Source organism: Furipterus horrens, unplaced genomic scaffold (assembly GCF_987537825.1).
Source record: "Furipterus horrens unplaced genomic scaffold, mFurHor1.1.pri manual_scaffold_9, whole genome shotgun sequence".
Lineage (NCBI taxonomy): Eukaryota > Metazoa > Chordata > Mammalia > Chiroptera > Furipteridae > Furipterus > Furipterus horrens.
The window spans coordinates 30,940,040-30,956,966 of NW_028327179.1; the positions used below are offsets into that span (position 1 = coordinate 30,940,040).

The following is a 16,927-nucleotide window of genomic DNA, read 5'->3' on the forward strand; positions in this document are numbered from 1 at the left end:
TTGATACGAGCCATTCTAACAGGTGTGAGGTGGTATCTCATTGTAGTTTTAATTCGCGTTTCCCTAATAGCTAGTGAAGTTGAGTATCTTTTCATACATCTGTTGGCTGTTTGTACATCTTCTTGAAAGAAGTGTCCATTCAGGTCCTCTGCTCATTTTTATTGGACTGTTTATTTGTTTGGCATTGAATTCTATGAGTTCTTTAAATATTTTGGAACCCCTTGTCAGAGCTGTTGTTTGCAAAATATCTTCTACCATTCGGTTGGTTGCCTTTTTGTTTCGTTGGCAGTTTCTTTTGCTGTTCAGAAGCTTTTTAGTTTGATATAGTCCAATTCATTTATTTTTACCTTTTTTTCCATTGTCTTTGGTGTAAAATTCATAAAATCTTCTCTAAGACCAAGGTCCATAAGTTTAGTACCTGTGTTTTCTTGTATGTAATTTATTGCTTCAGATTGTTTCCTTGGGTCTTTGAACCATTTTGAACTAATTTTTGTACATGGAAATAAACTAGTCTAGTTTCATTCTTTTGCATGTGGCTTTCTGATTTTCCCAGCACCATTTATCATAGAGGCTTTCTTTTCTCCATTGTATGTTTTTGGCTCCTTTGTCAAAAATTATTTGCCTATACACATATGTTTTTTGGGTTCTCAGCTCTGTTCCTTTGGTCTGTGTCATTGACATAGTTTTTTTGTTTCAGTTTTAATATAAAAAAGGGCAGTCCAAATTAGTGGAAAAATTAAGACATATAAAAAAGAGTACTATAATGTGAATATTATTTAAGAAAATAAATGCAGACTTATTTGCTCCATATTTTCATTTCAAATTTCATGTTCATTGAAATATTATTTTGCTGACATTTTATGAGCTGCTGCCATGTTCTAAGCATTGTGATAGGTTCTGGTGACAGAAAGATGAATAACAGGTGAGTCTGGGAGTTGACGGACTGAAATGGAAACCCTTACTTAGCCAACACTGACATAACTGTTATAATAAGAAGGTACTGTTTGATGCAGAGTTGTAAGAGGGTAAATGGGGATTTACTTCACAAAATAGAAGGAAGGCTATCTTAGGCAGAAGAGAAAGCACATCAAAATATTGAAGATATTAACACTCACATCTGTTTTACAGGGAACAGTGGTATAGATCTGAGGAGGTAGTGCCACAGGTCATTAGGGAAAGGACATTTATATACTGGCACTCAGATTGGTTAGCCATGTGACAAACACAAATTAGATTCTTCCTTCACAGGAAATATAAAACTCAATTCTAGATTGAGGATTTAAATTTGAAAAGCAAAATTTTAAGCTATTACATGAAAATGTAGAAGAACTTTCTGAGTTTGGGTTAGGGAAGGACTTCATAAATAATACCGAAGTATTTTTATTTAAGAGAAAAGAATGATAAATTTTTACTATATTCAACTTGTAAACTTCTGTTCACCAAAATAAGCCATTAAAAAAACAAGACAACCCACAAACTGGAAGAAGATATTTTAAATATATATACATATATATGTGACTAATGGTATCTAAAATGTAAAAAAGGCCTCTTATAATCTAATAAGAAAAAGATATGAATAGACATTTCATAAAGAGGAGACATACATGCCAATTAACTAAAGAAGCTTACTCTCATCAGTAATGAGGAATATTCAAATTAAGATCACAATGAGAATTTTACCCTCAGTAAAATTCATTGTAAGTGGATGTGGGAATTGGGATAACCACTTTGGAAGGTAGTACTGAACATTTCACATAAGTAAGTATCACTGTACCCTGTGATCTAGTAATATCACTTCTTGGTACATACCCAAAAGAAACATTTGCAAATGTCCACTTGGAGGCAGGTACAATCAGGCTCATTGAGCAATGTTTGTATAGCAAAACATGGGAACCCCAGAAAGCAATGGTGACCCAAAAGTTCATCAGCAAGAGATGGATAACTAAATTGTGGAATAGTCAGTCACACAGTGAATGTTTACAGCAACAGTGAACTTAATATTGCCCCATAAATGTTTTAAATATAATGTTGAATAAGAAACATCAGTCCCAGAAGACTATATACAGTTTACTATTTTTATAAAGCTCAAAAAGAAGCAAATTAAACAATGTATTTTAAGCATACATGCATTTATAATAAAACTATATTTAAAATGAAGGGGATGATAAATACAAAATTCAAAATGACTATTTCTAGTTGGAGAGAGGAAAGGGGCTAAGAAAGAGAAAGATGTGTTCAGTGAGGATTCATGGGTTCACTATGTTCTTTTAACTAAGAGATGAGGTTATGAATATGTATCAAATAATATACTAAAACATAATGATGAAAATTTAGCTTATCTTTTATCTAACACAGGTAGTAAATAACTCATTTTTATATCCATAAATAGTAATGTATTTACAGTATTTTAATATAGTCTATTAATAATATAGTCAAAAGAATTTTGCATATCTCAAACTAACGTTTAATCATATAAATCCACTAATTAATTTATTCTGTAGATATTTGCAGAAATAGGAAATTTAAAGAGCATGCATGCCCGTATACCTCTCTGCAATGAAGGGCTTTGCATTATCATGAAAAGTAAAATTTGATTGAGAAATTTATAGTTTTTAAATATCTCATTGCAAGTGAAAGGACTGCATTCTGTTATAGCTCTTCAAATTAAACATTAAATATAAATTCAGATAATAAAATTTTTCCTCCTGATTTGTGAATTGTTCATGCCTCATGGTAGCTGTGATTTAAAAAAATTAGAATTTGTGACATTTATAATAGTTAGATTTGTGATAATTATGGGAAGGCAAGCCATAAAAATATTGCCACTCATTTGAAAATATCTAATATTGCTTTCTGAGCTTTAGTTTTGAGATATTATACCAAATAATAGAGGACTGATACTTTTTTCTCATTGATAGTACTGTATGATTAACTTTCTTGTGGTGTGAACTTTTAAAATAATGAGGATTTCCAAACAAAATCTTTATTACATTTTTTCATTTGCCTCATTGTGAGTACCTTCTAGTTTATTTTAATGACTAGTCTTCATTTCAGTGTTAATCTAATTGATCATGTGTCCCAACAAACATAGCAAGGAAGTTATTAAGTACAACAGAAAAATTGTGGAGAGGGTTCTTTTAACTTTGTGTAATAATAATATGCTTTTCAGAATATGTACTTTTAAATATTGTTAAAGGTTTGGAATTATTCCAAAATTTTGATTTTTACTATTTTTGCAACTATTTCTGAGTGTGATTTATTTCATTTAAAGCTCATATGTGATGCTATAAAAATCTTTGATATTCATTTTTAAAGGAACAGGACATTTCTTCTAAGTTTGAGTCAGTTTGCCCTCCTCTCTTGTGTCAGTACCAACCCGGAGCGGCCGCCACAGCCGGAAGGCTAGTGCCGGGAGGCTGAGTCTACACAGTCCTTTTGTTTTTTTCTTTTTGAGGTACTGCAGACCTGTTTGAATGATTTCATATCTGTTACAAAGTTAATTATTTCTTGATTTTTTAAAAGTATTATCCTGTTTTTGGCCTTTGCTTTGTTTGTTGTTTGCAGTGGCTGTTCCTGAGTTGACTTTGATGTAAGTTCATTGGCTCTGCAAATGTTTACTAATATTTGATCATACAAAGGGATTGATTTGTGGTTTTTGAGCATGTGCCACAAGCTTTGCAGACCATGAACCTTACTGCTTTCCTCCCATTGTAAGTGAGATATGATTTCCAAAGGGTTATTTATGCCTTATTTTTGCTGATCGGTGTGCAAACAACAGAGATGTGCTTGTTTCAAAGTGTACTTTCCAGTTTAACCCTTCAGTTTGAATTAAAAGTACAAAAATACATAGTTTTGGTTTTTCTGAAATCTTAGCATGGGATCTGTAAGTAATTCATAATGGTTAATCCATTTACTAATGGTGCATCTGCATTGCAATTAGCACTTAAGGGTCTTCTGTAAAAGGTCTTCTGTAAAAGGGTCGTTCTGATTGTAACTTGTTGTTTCAGCATGTTAAATAGACCTGACTAATTATTTATTTTCCCATAAAATTGCTAAAAGCTCTGAGTTCTTATTGCCCAGATAAGGAATATTTTGTAAGTATATAAGCAAATAATGAAAATTGAAAGAACAACAATTTGTTTTCATTTTGTCCTTAATGAATTTCATTTTCCAAGTAACATTTCACTTCTTTAATATGATTTTCATTTTCCAATAGATAACTGCCTACAATAGGCGTACCTTTGAGACTGCAAGGCATAATTTGATAATTAATATAATGTCAGCAGAAGGTAGGTATGAAAAAATATGTTACTGATCACTTCCTTATTTACAGGAAGGATTTCATTATGTTTTATACCTCTGTCAAATATAGCTAAGGATTTTAAAGTACCAGATATCTAATATAACTAACGAAACTTAAGCAATATTTAATTTTTTATAAAATATGATGTTTTATGATGCCGAAAAGCTCAGGACAGGGAACCAAACAGGCCATTTATTTCTCCCAGCCTTAGTTTCATCATCTGTAAAATAAAACTAAGAATAGAATTGCTGTCATAAATTTGGGATATAGATTCCATGAATTGGGCTTGAAGTGTACTTACCATGGGGAACTACACTCTCAAATATTCTGAACCTATTTTGGTATTTAATTGGGAAAAATACCACTAAAAACTTTGTAGTTAAAATGATATGTCATACGGTACTCTTCTCCATACCACATATCATTTATGAGGGTAACAGGAGAAGAATGGACATAATCCCCACCCCCCAAAACAGTAAGATAATATGTGTCCTGGGTAGAGGAATTCTTTCTTCTGTTTACCAGTACAATTTAAAACAAATGAGCAAACACCAAATACTTTATCAGAAGCTACTAATCTGTATATCATGATAATTCAGTGAAGGCCAGGTTAAAAATTACCTTTTACACTCTATAGAAGAAAACAACTTCTATAGAATTGATGATGCAATCCATAATCGGCGAGCTTGCCAATTGCAGACAACAAATCTGCTAGTTTAAAATTTTAAATGACCTTCATATATGAAAAAAACGAGTCCAAATGACAGTTCTGTAGGCTTGAACAGAGGATTCCCTGTCCACTTTTTCACTGCTCATGGATACTGACATTTGGATCAGGAAGACTTGTTCTTGATATCCAGTCTAATCAGTCCCTAAACAATTGGAATAGCTTTAATGGCCAGAATAGTTGCAAAGTTTCCTTTCTTCTAAGGACTGTGACAGTACAGTTATGTAGTTACATTAAGTGGGCTTGGACCACTAACCTCACCACTGTGCTCTCAGAGTGACTCAAAACCCTTTGTCAGGTATGGGCGTCCCTATTAACTGAAAGATGGCCTGGTCTGTAGTTTGAACCTCTTCTTTCTCAAGTCTTGTCTCAGTCCTGGGGATACAGAGTCCATAGGCATCCTAATAGATTGATGTGTGAGGACCCATGTTCAAGCACATACTAGTGGAAGACTGCTAGACAACTGTAGTATTGAACGTTGGCTTTCAGGGCTGTTTATCTAAAGATCAGGGATTTTGAACCTGTGTTGATGAGGGAATAAGAGTAGATAGGTTTTGGAAGCCTCCATTTTTACTCTGAGCAGAGCTGCTCAACTGCCTTTTACAGAGGGTTCAGTCGCCCAAAACTGCAAAACAGGGAACCAAGTGAACATGCATTTATCCTTGCTGGTATAGATGGAATCTATATGGGCTCTAGGATGTACATCTTTGAGCATGACCTACATACGTGTCATTTCTCCCAGGCAAGATTAGGAAAAGGAATGAGTTGAATATCAGGATAATCATGCTCAGTCTGACCCCTTGCCCAGTGGCCTCCTGCTTTGCGAGGCCTAATGGGTAATTAGTCCTGTAGACTCTCACAGTCTGGAGAGTACACAGAGTGATTCTCTAAATTGGGTTTAGTGCCTCAGAGGCCTGCCACCAATCTGTTGGCCTACTGTTCCCTTGGCCTATGTGATGTCCAAATATAGCAGGCATGGGATTTCCCCAAAGTTAGAAAGCTCGTGTGACTCATCTCTGGGAGTCCTGGCAGCCACACTTGGCTGGGGAGACGGCAGGCAGCTGCCCAGCCCAGAGCCTCGGAGGGCGTGGCTGCAGCCAGTCTTGTAAGGGAGCCACAAAGCCAGGCCACACGGATGAGGAAGAGCCAAATAACTGTTATCCTAAAAGGAGCATTAACAATAAGAAACAAGTTTTACATGCATCTTTAGAAAAGTGGGTGTAAAAACACTGAATGAAATGAATAGAGGATAGACTTCTAGCATACTCAAAAACTCTATTTGGCATTATTTATAAATATTTATTGCCAAAAAACTTCTTCATGCCATATTTCTGCACAACTGCTCTCGGTATGGGAACAAATGCACTATGATTAAGTGACTGTTTATGAAACAGAAAGTATCTGTATAACACAAGAAACCTACCTACATAAAAGCGAATAAATATGTCATATTTTAGGAGATTGCAGACGGCCTTTACATCAAACAAATTAACAAAACCACAAGCAGAATAAATGACAGTGTAGGAGATGAGTGATTAAGGCCTTGAAAAACTCAGTCTTTAGGAAGAGACACCACATTCTAGAAAACTCTTGAAAACTATAAAGCCAGAATATCTACCTTGACTTCACCACTGGCATCAAATATCCTCTAATATTAAAGAGACTTCAATATTTCAGTTATTTATTATGTAGTTTTTATTATTTATTTTATTCAGAGGGGAATACTTTATAGATATGAGTTTTAATGAAATAAATCAGAAGATATACATAGTACAATTACTGCTAGGAACTTTAAATCTAACTACAGTCCAGAAATGTTTTCTTCTCCTTTTAAGGGAAGAATTTATGTAATTAACCTGTTCATATTACTATAGTAATTGCTAAGTCTTAATATTTAGTAAGTTCTTCCTCTCTGCTAGGAGCTCCTCTGAGCACTTTCTATACAGTCTCCTTTAGCTGAGATGAAAATCATGTTAGTTCAGGTGATGGTAGATTTTTCTGGACCTCACTAAAGATCAGCTTGCCCTTCTGAAAGTATGGAAAATAATACAAGTACCCACTCATTCTGAGTGTTAAATGTGATAATTCACCTCAATCCATTAGCTTGGACTGCCTCATAGTAATTTTAAAAAGCCGCCTTTATTATTATGGAAATATTATTAAAAAAAAAGAAAGCTACTCTTTATCTTAATAGAACAATTACAATATGGGAAATGCTGGTTTATAATTCAAGAATAACATTTGAGAAAATGATATATAAGTTATATTTATTTAGAGTTTCTTATACTGAGAGTGTGAGTTGGACATTCAGTTGGTTTAAAATATTCTGAAATCTTTGAAGGGAAATATTGATGAGACATTGGGAAGGAAGCTAAATCTCTAACTATATTAGATAGGGAATTTCATGAGAAATTTAAAATATAATTTCTCTAGGATATTTAATTATGCAGTGATCAAAATAGTGATGCTGTTATAATTTTAGAATTGTTATTGAAAACAGAATCAATATTTATTTTAGTAAAATGTAATGTTTTAGCATGCTCCAGAAAGATCAGTAAACAGTCATGTACTGTGTAACATTTTGGACTGCATATAGGACATGGTCCCAAAAGATGATAATGGAGTCGAAAAATTCCTGTCACCTAGTGATATCTTAGCCATCGTAACATTGTAGCCCAATGCAAAGCTCTTTTTAAAATAAATTGAGTGTAGCCTAAGTGTATAGTATTATAAAGCCTACAGCAGTAAACAGTAATGCCCTAGGCCTTGACATCCACTCACCGACTCATCCAGAGCTACTTCTAGTCCCATGAGTTCCATTTGTGGTAAGTGCCCTATGGAGGTGTACCAATTTTTCTTTTATACCATATTTTTAACTTTTATTTTTAAATTACAGTTTACATTGAATATTATTTTGTATTAGTTTCAGGTGTATAGCATAGTGGTTAGACAACATACTATATTTTTACTGCACCTTTTCTCTGTTTAGATAACAAATACTGACCTTTGTGCTCTAACTATCTACAGTACCTAGTAAAGTGACATACTGTTCCAATGGAAATAACACTACAAGGTTGTAATGATTAAATGAGATGGTATATTTGAAAAAAGATCTGTTAATTTTAAAATGCTATAAGTACAAAATATTATTACTGCCCATGTAGAATTCTAGAAGTGCTCCTTCTGCCCGGGTGAGGCAGGTCACTGGCAAGTTGGAAGGTGATTTGTCCTTTTTTTAAACCAAATTCTGTAATTATGACTTGCCCTGCCATGCTCTTGGATTTTATTGCATTATAGATCAAATTCTGTGTCAAATGTATGTTATATTTTTAGATACATCCCCGGTCATACAGAAAGCCTTTAAAGTCAGTATTAGTATCATTTTCCAAAGCCAGGACTAGGACAGAAATCAACAAATCTAGAATTGTTCTATTGTTTCTCTTTCAAAAGCCTTCTTCATTAAAGATGCACATATCCCTTTTTTCTTTAACCAAAATTAGACTTCCCATTACCATATCAAGCAGAATTCTTCATTAAAAACATGAATGTAGAAGAAATGTTGGCCAGCGAGATTCTCGGAGACTTTCTTGGAGCTGTGAAAAATGTGTGGCAGCCAGAGCGTCTGAACGCCATTAACATCACGTCGGCCCTGGATAGGGGTGGCAGGGTGCCACTCCCTATTAATGACATGAAGGAGGGGTAAGCAGACCTTCATCTCATTGCCTTAAATATGGATTTTTAAATATGGTGATCTTATCAAACTTATTATAGTGGAAGACGGCCTATTGCATTTTTTTCTTTTTAATAAGAAATGGGTATTGTAAAGATACGAAAATACTAGCAATTTTCTATATTGACAAAGAGGTTATATTAATGGTTCTTTATATCTGATGTTCCAGATCCTGTGAAATCTAATTGTAGATCAGGATCAGCAATCATAAATTATAGTGCTAAGTCTTTTGTACCTTCTATAGAGAAACTATTATTTAGGGCCCGGAATTTCAAAGGAAATTGGTGCCCCAGTTATCAGCTGTAGAAGGACATGCAGACTACTGTAACTTTATTCTAGGAAACTATTTCTTTGCCTTTAACATTCTTTCCACCATGTGTCAGTGACTGATGGCTGAAGTGGATTTGAAATCCATTCCTAAAGCCTGGCCTTGTCACTCACAAGCTGGATGACATTGGGCGAGACACTGCACTTCTCTGTGCCTCAACTTCCTCGCTGACTCCAACGGGATTTTACTCCCTCTGAGTTCTTGATAATGATTAAATGAAGCAGTGCCTTTGAAAGAGCTTTGTCTGTTCTCAAGCCTTACAAGTGCAGAGTGTGACTCCTACCCTTGTTGGGGTTAAGAAATGCTCCATATGCCTGGGCAAAGGGAAAGGCTTATATGTCAGTGTCAATCAAACTTCAATCTTTAATTTCTAATCTGTAGGTTGAGGTAGATCTAACCCCTCCCCTTTTTTTATCCAATTCTATAAACATGAAATATGGAATGAGTTGCATGGTGCATATTGTAACACATCCCTTTCCAGCTCCTCCTCTATCCATATTCCTGGTAACATTTTTACTCAGATGTTATCTGGAATTACCTAGAATGCCTGGATTAGTAAAAATTAAATTTGAGGGCAGCTCAAATTTGAGACCTTTGTTGGAAATAAGGGAAAAGATCACAAATAGACATGGCTGAAATACAAGGGAGTAGGCAGAAGCGGGGTTAGAGATAAGCAGTGAGCTGTAAAATCCAACTTACAAATTTCAGAATTAAATTGCACCTTTTATGTTACAATAATATATCCTGAAGTTAGCCACTCACACACAGAAGTGCTTTGAGTGAAATAGTTGCTTTATCTCTTTGTCTGTTGCATGGTTTTTTATATGAAAACATAATTCTAGAGTTCAAATGTTTTACTTCAGAGTTACAACATGATTCTTTAATTAAGGAAGCACTGTGGAAAGAGATTGGACAGAGGTATCTTCCCTGAAAACCTTCTCCAAATGGAGAATCTTTTCAACATTTGTTAAAGTAACGTGTTCTGTGATGATTGTTAAAACATTGAGCAAAGGCGTTGGGAGGAGCAACATGAAAACTGGGCATTGGTAGAGTTTTCCATAATGCCGCTCTCTTCCGGGCTCACCCTTTTCTCATCAGTAGTGCAGACCCCACACATAGAGCTACTTTTAGAAACAACTAAATTGAACTAAATAACTGTCAACCAAACTCTGACTTAAAACATGCTCTCCAGCTCTGTCTAGCCTGCGAATTGCCAGTAGGCGCTTGAGTAAAAATGTAGATAGGTTCCCGACCTCTGATTCCTCCTAGGGATTCTGAACCTTTGAGTCTAAGGCAGGGCCTGAGCATGTGACTCTAAATTAAGAACAGAATTTTTGTCCTTCAAGTACTTGTTAGAGAATTCCATCATTAGCTGACTGACCCCCAGCACCTGCTGGAGGGCAGCATGTGCTATCAGATATTTGACAGAGTCACTTCCGTGGCATTTATTTGGACCTTGTTGTCTTAGATCCCCTTCCCAACTTGAAATGCTTTCCATGAGTTTCAGTTTAATGATAAGCCATAATACCCTTTACAGAGTATTCAAAAACTCTTTCAAAATAGCATTTCTATAAATTATACCCAAAGCCAACACTATTACACAATATTCCTATACTTTTTTGAAAATAACATGGGCTACAAATCTCTTTTTTAAAGTGAAATATTGAAAAGATCAAGAGAGAGGGTCAGAGATAGCAAAAAACATTGCTTTCCTTTTTTATTCTAAAATTTTATTTAAAAATATACTCATACATTTTAGAAGTATTAAGTACCTAAAAATGTGTCCTATTTTATACTTAGTATAAAGCCTCAGTCTCTGATCTTTAAAAAAAATCTCTATGAAACTATTTCCCATATCTTGTGGCAGCCATATCTACTAATTGCAGATTTTTCCATAATTGAAATATGTAGTGAAATAAACAGTAAATGGGTAAGAGAATCTCTCATAGCAGACCCCCCCAAAAAAACCTGTATTCCTTCCATAGCCCAAAACACCATGAATGTCAATCATCAAGAACCTGCTCGACAGCATTCCGGCTTCTCTTCCTTCTTGATGTGTTTTTCATCTCTGCAGAAGTCACTGCCAGCTTTTAAACTTCTCCTAAATGTAACAGAAAATAACTACAAAGATTTATGTCTAAGTGAGGAAGCTCTCCTGCAAAGGAAAACTGAGCCTCCTGGAAAGGTTCCCTTTCCCTTGCCAGGCCCATAACCCTAGGAGAGGCAACTGTGCTATCTCAGAGTGTGTGGTCTTGGTGCCTCTTTTGCTCCTGACACAGAGCCAGAGGCTAAGGACTCTGTGGATGTATTTAGCCTGGGATAAAGCTGGTGGAAAGAGGAGCAGGTTTATATTTCATTCTAGGCATGGCATAGCTGCCAACCCAGGGTGAGTGATGTGGTGTAAATGGTGGCTCTGAAGGGAATGATGGGGTGTGAAGATTAAAGAATATACTCACTTTTCATAAGAGATTGTCAAACCTACCACTGTTTGCTCTGGTTACCAAAGCATGTGGATCCAGCCTCAGTCAGCAACAGAGAATCCTCGTGTATTCTCTAGACAATCTCACAAAGTACTCCCCTTTAATTCATTGTCTGCATTTTGCCCTACCTCAGTGAGAAGTTCCACTTGAAGAGAAGAATGTAAGTCAATAGCTCCCAAATCCTGCTCTGATGCAAGGTCATGATCCTGGGCCAGACCCTTGTGCTCTGCAAATTGTCCCCGTGTTTGGTGATGTTCAAGAATGTCCTTTATTCTTAAATAATGTGCTTCTGCTATTTTTGGTGCAAATATCTTTTCATTTATGGAATGATGATGATATGAGATAGGAATTTTTGAAGAAAGTGTTTAATAAAAATTGAAGACCCATATAAGTGCATTTTGTAAGTATAAAAATAGATGAAATCAATGCAGCTAGATGTCTAATATTTAGTCTTCTAAGTTCTATGCATTCATTTGTGGTTTTCTTTCATTTTAGAAGTATTTTTATGGGGAAATAGTGTTTTATTCTCTGGGGTACAGTGATTTAAAAAACACAGTCTATATTCACAATCTGTTAGGGTCCAGGCAAGTAATCAGATCATTAAAAATCAGTATGGTACATGCCACAATTGAGGGCTCCCCCATGTCGGGTGGATGCCTAAAACGGGGTCAGGGAGGAGACGAATTGCATTCTGACCTGGCCTGCTCAAAAAGGGAGCAAGAAAGACTCTAGGCAAAGGAAACAGCTTGGGCAAAAGCCCTTAGGTAGGAGAAAGCGTGGTGAAATTGGAAGCCTACTTTGTGGGGAAATTGAGGACAGGGACCTAGAAGTGAGTTACCAAAGAGGCAAAGTCCAGACTGGGTAAGGCCTTGTGCACCGGGAAAAAGTATTTGGCTTTTATTCTGGTGCATTAGGGACCTTTGCAGAAAATGGCTTATATTAAAGTTTTAGTGTTAGCAGGTGGGCCTACTAAGCCCACCACAGGAAAGAATAGAGCAAACCCAAATGTCTCCTTTCTGCAAGCAGGAAAACCCCCTAAAACCAGATAGGCCTGAACCTGTGTGCCTGGTCCCATTTCTGAGAATTCATTGCTTCTCCAGTGCAGAGGAGTAAGCAAGCAGTATGACTCAACTCAAGAAGTGTCCTTTATTTTGTTTTTATTCTGTATTAGACCCTTTGTTTAGTTTTAGTCTTTATTTTTCATCTTATTATTTGACTGTTCGATTGATTGATTGATTGTTTGCAGATAGAGATGGAACAAAGAAGTTGGGGAGGACAGAGGCAGGAATCATGGTGCATTTAAGAGCTTAAGAGCGCCCAGGCAACATGTAATATATGTAGACACGTTCTTCTCTAAAGTGCCTTTTATCTCCCACATACGCAAAATGAAAAGTAAAATATATTCAGTACTTGGACAGTTAGGTAAAAATATACAATCATTCGGTCCATTTGTCTGCCCGTTGCTGAAAAGGCAGAGTTTTAACTTAAATGTTTTCCCTGTGTCTCATTCCTCACATTTTATTGTAAAGACCTCTGTAATTGCGTTTTACCTCAAGGGAAATTCTGTTCAAATTGGAAGAAAAAAGTCCTTAAAAGGAACAAGTTCTATCTAGTGTTTACCAGTTCCTAAGATTCTGAGGCCGTGTGTTCTGATAACATTGCCTGAGAGTGTTGTATTTGATAATATGCTCCCATGTCATCTAGTTACACACATTTGAAAGTTTGAAAATATATGGCTAAAATAGTAAAGGTAAAGATCATCCTTGTAAAAAAAAAATTTAATTTGCATATCAGAAAGCCAGCTAAAAGGACAACAAGAGATTATGAAAATGTAATTTTAGCATATATAGCATAGTTTTTGTTATACAGTACATGGCCTCATGCAAAATTATTTTTTAAAAAGCCAACATGTTGAAACTTATTGGTTCTACAAAAGAAACAATATATACACTTTTTTTTTTTACCTACAAGGCAATTCCAATGCCTACTTTTTTTTTAACGTAACATTTGTAGTCTGTTTGCATTTTATTTAACTAACTTATTTTCCCAGTTGTATTGAGATGTAATTAACATGTGTAAGTTTAAGGTGCTCAACGTAATGATTTTACATATATAAATTGCAAAACGATCACCACAATAAGTTAGGTTAACATCCAACACCACACATAGCTACACATTTTTTCCCTTGTGATAAGAATTTTAAAGATTTACTCTCTTAGCTGCTTTCAGATACTGTATACAATTGCTTGTGTTGTTAAACAGGTGTAATGCTTTTCATTCATTTACTTATTTGGCATATAGGCTCCCTGAGGACAGTGAAAAAGACTGGGTTGAAGGAGAACTATTAAGAGACTGTAGTTTTACTCCCTGTGGAAAGTGACGGTGACTAGAACTAGGGTTGTGGCAGTGGGAAGGAACAAAGTGGACAGGTGTGTACGAGAGTTCTTCCAGGGTCACTGTCAGAGACTGGTGATGGATTGAATGTGTGGGAAGAAGGACTCCAAGATGATGGTACTTGAGCATCTGGCCATGCCAGTCACCGGGAGAGAAGAAGATAGAAGGAGAAACAGGTGGAGGTGGGGCGGGGTGATGATGAGCTCAGTTTGGAACATATTAGGTTTGTGAAGCTTATGGATCATCCAAGTAGAGATGAAAGTAAGTTGGCAGTACGTGTCAACTGTCATAAAAATGTTTCCACTTCTAGGCATCTCTTCTAAGATAGTACCATTAAAGAATAAGCACAGACATAGTCTTTGCAATATTATTTATAACATCAAAAAATTGGAAATAACTTGCATGTCCAGCTCTGAAATAATTATTGAATAAATCATGTGCACTTAAAATTATATTGCCATAAAACTATAATTACAAAGACTGTCAATATGGAAAATGTGTATTATGCATTAAGTGAGAAAGGATACAAAGTTATATTTTAGAGATGATTGCAATTAGGCTAAAATATATGCATTTGAAAAATATTCTGCAAAGTACATTGGAAAGTGAAAACAGTTATCTCGGTAAAATGAATTCTGTTTTATTCCAAGTGTTATGTAATGTTTTATGTTGCTCTTTAATTTGAGAGAGAGAAAAAAAAAACTTTTGAAAGCACCAAAAACTCATACACTTATGCCCACTTATGTTATCTTAAAGTGAATTAATTTTTAAATTATTAATTATAAATGCAAATCAATGTCATGTCAAAGCAAGAGGACTGTTGTAAAAATATTCCTTTTATTTCTGTATTTACAAATATATTTCACAATTATCAAGGAAAAATATGGTCTTTGCTAGGCAGTTAATGGAGCTTAAAAGTATAACTTGTTTTAAATGGAATATGTTTAGATTCACTAATCATCTACATATTTTGCCGATGTTTTCTCACATCTGCTTTTGTTCTGAATTTTTAATTTGATCTTTAGTTTCAGTCCATTGTGTACTGTTTGTCTCCCAAAGGCACCATTTTTAAAAAATGTTCTTTTAAATCACTTTTAAGTCCAAAATATACATTTCACATAAGAGCAACCAAATGAGTTTTTGTAATTGTACTCTTGGGGCAGTTTTTAACTCAGGGTATGACTTCATACTTACATTGACATAGCTTTGAATTTTTGTGCTGCACCTATATTTAATTTTTAAAAATAACAGTTTTCTTGATACATAATTCACATACCGTACAATTCACATATTTAAATTATATAACTCAATGGATTTGAGTTTATTCCCCAAGGTGTACAATCATTACCACAATCAATTTTAGAACATTTTCATAATCCCAGCACCCCCCTCCCACATCCATTAACAGTCACTTAGCACCACCACCCTTCCAGCCCCAGGCAACCACTATTTACTTGCCCTCTCTATAATTTTGCCTGTTCTTGGATATTTCATATGAATGGAATCATTTAGTATGTGGTCTTTTGTGACTGGCTTCTTTCACTTAGCATAATATTTTCAAAGTTCATGCATGATGTAACATGTATCAGTACTTCATCCTTTTTTATGTCTAATATTCTATTGTATAACTATCCCACATTTTATCCATTCAGTTGATAAGCACCTGGGTTGTCTTCATTTTTTGACTCTTAGGAACAATGTTGCTATTAACATCCATGTACAAATTTTTGTACAGAGGTATTTTCATTTCACTTAGGAGTGGACTTGCAGGTCACATTAACTCTGTATTTAACCTTTTGAGGAATTGCCAGACTGTTTCCCAAACCAATTCCACTATTTTACATTCCCACCAGCAGAGTAGGAGAGTTCCAATTTCTTCACATCCTCACCAGTACTTCCTATTATCTGCCTTTTTATTGTAATGGGTGGGAAGTGGTACCTCACTGTGGTTTTGATCTCTCTTTTGCTAATGGCTAGTGATATTGAATATCTTTTCATACTCTTATTGGATATTTGTATATCTTCTTTGGAAAAATGTATTGATATCCTTTGCCACTTTAAATTGAATTGTCTTTTGCTATTGAGTGTAAGTGCCCTTTATGTATTAGAAATACAAGCCCCCTTATTAGATCTATGATATACAAATATTTTCTCCCATTTCATGGGTTTCCTTTTCACTTTCTTGAAGTATGTCCTTTGAAGCAAAAAGTTTTTAATTTTGATAAGTCCAGCTTATCTATTTGTTTAAATTTTTGCTGGAACTTCTGGTGTCATATCTAAGAAACCATTGTCTAATTCAAGGTCACAAAAATTTATGCCTATTTTCTTTTCAGAGTTTAATAGTTTTAGCTCTTGCATTTAAGTCTTTGATCTGTTTTGAGTTATTTTTTATATGGTGTGAGGTAGGTGTCCAACTTAAGTTTTTTATATGTGGAAGTCCAGTTGTCCCAGCACTGTATGTTGCAAAGACTCTTTCCCCTATTGAATTATCTTGGCACCTGTGACAAAAATCAGTTAACTAAATGTAAGAGTTTATTTCTGGACTTCTAATTTTATTGCATTGAACTACATGTCTACCCTTTTGCTAGTACTGCATTGTCTCGATTACTGTTGCTTTGTAGTAAGCTTTGAAATTGTTAATTGTGAGTCTTCCAATTTTTTCTCTTTCAAGATTTTTTTTTCTGGCTACTTTGGGTCCCTAGAATTTCCCTATAAATTTTAGAGTCAGTTTGTCAATTTCTGCAAGGAAGACAATTGAATTCTAATGGGCTTATTTCATTTCACAAGTAGTTATATATCATTGTCATTAGCAAAAGAAATATTTACTTTAGAGTAATTTCCAAGTTTTTTCTTTTGAAATACCTATATGACATTTCTTTTCTTTTTTAAATTATATTTTATTGATTATGCTATTACAGTGGTCCCAATTCTTCCCCATTTGCCCCCCTCTCACACAGCACCCTGC

General features: G+C 35.0%; 1 protein-coding gene across 8 annotated transcripts in view; it reads left to right on the plus strand.

Moving 5' to 3' along the window:
* SGCE (sarcoglycan epsilon) overlaps nucleotides 1-16,927 on the plus strand; it is a 65,099-nt gene that overhangs the window by 30,734 nt on the left and 17,438 nt on the right. For all 8 annotated transcript variants that reach the window (XM_090287839.1, XM_090287842.1, XM_090287845.1 and 5 more), the window contains 2 exons: nucleotides 4,217-4,289; nucleotides 8,531-8,729. In XM_090287839.1, the coding sequence (XP_090143965.1) occupies nucleotides 4,217-4,289; nucleotides 8,531-8,729 (272 nt within the window). The remainder of the gene's footprint in view (nucleotides 1-4,216; nucleotides 4,290-8,530; nucleotides 8,730-16,927) is intronic.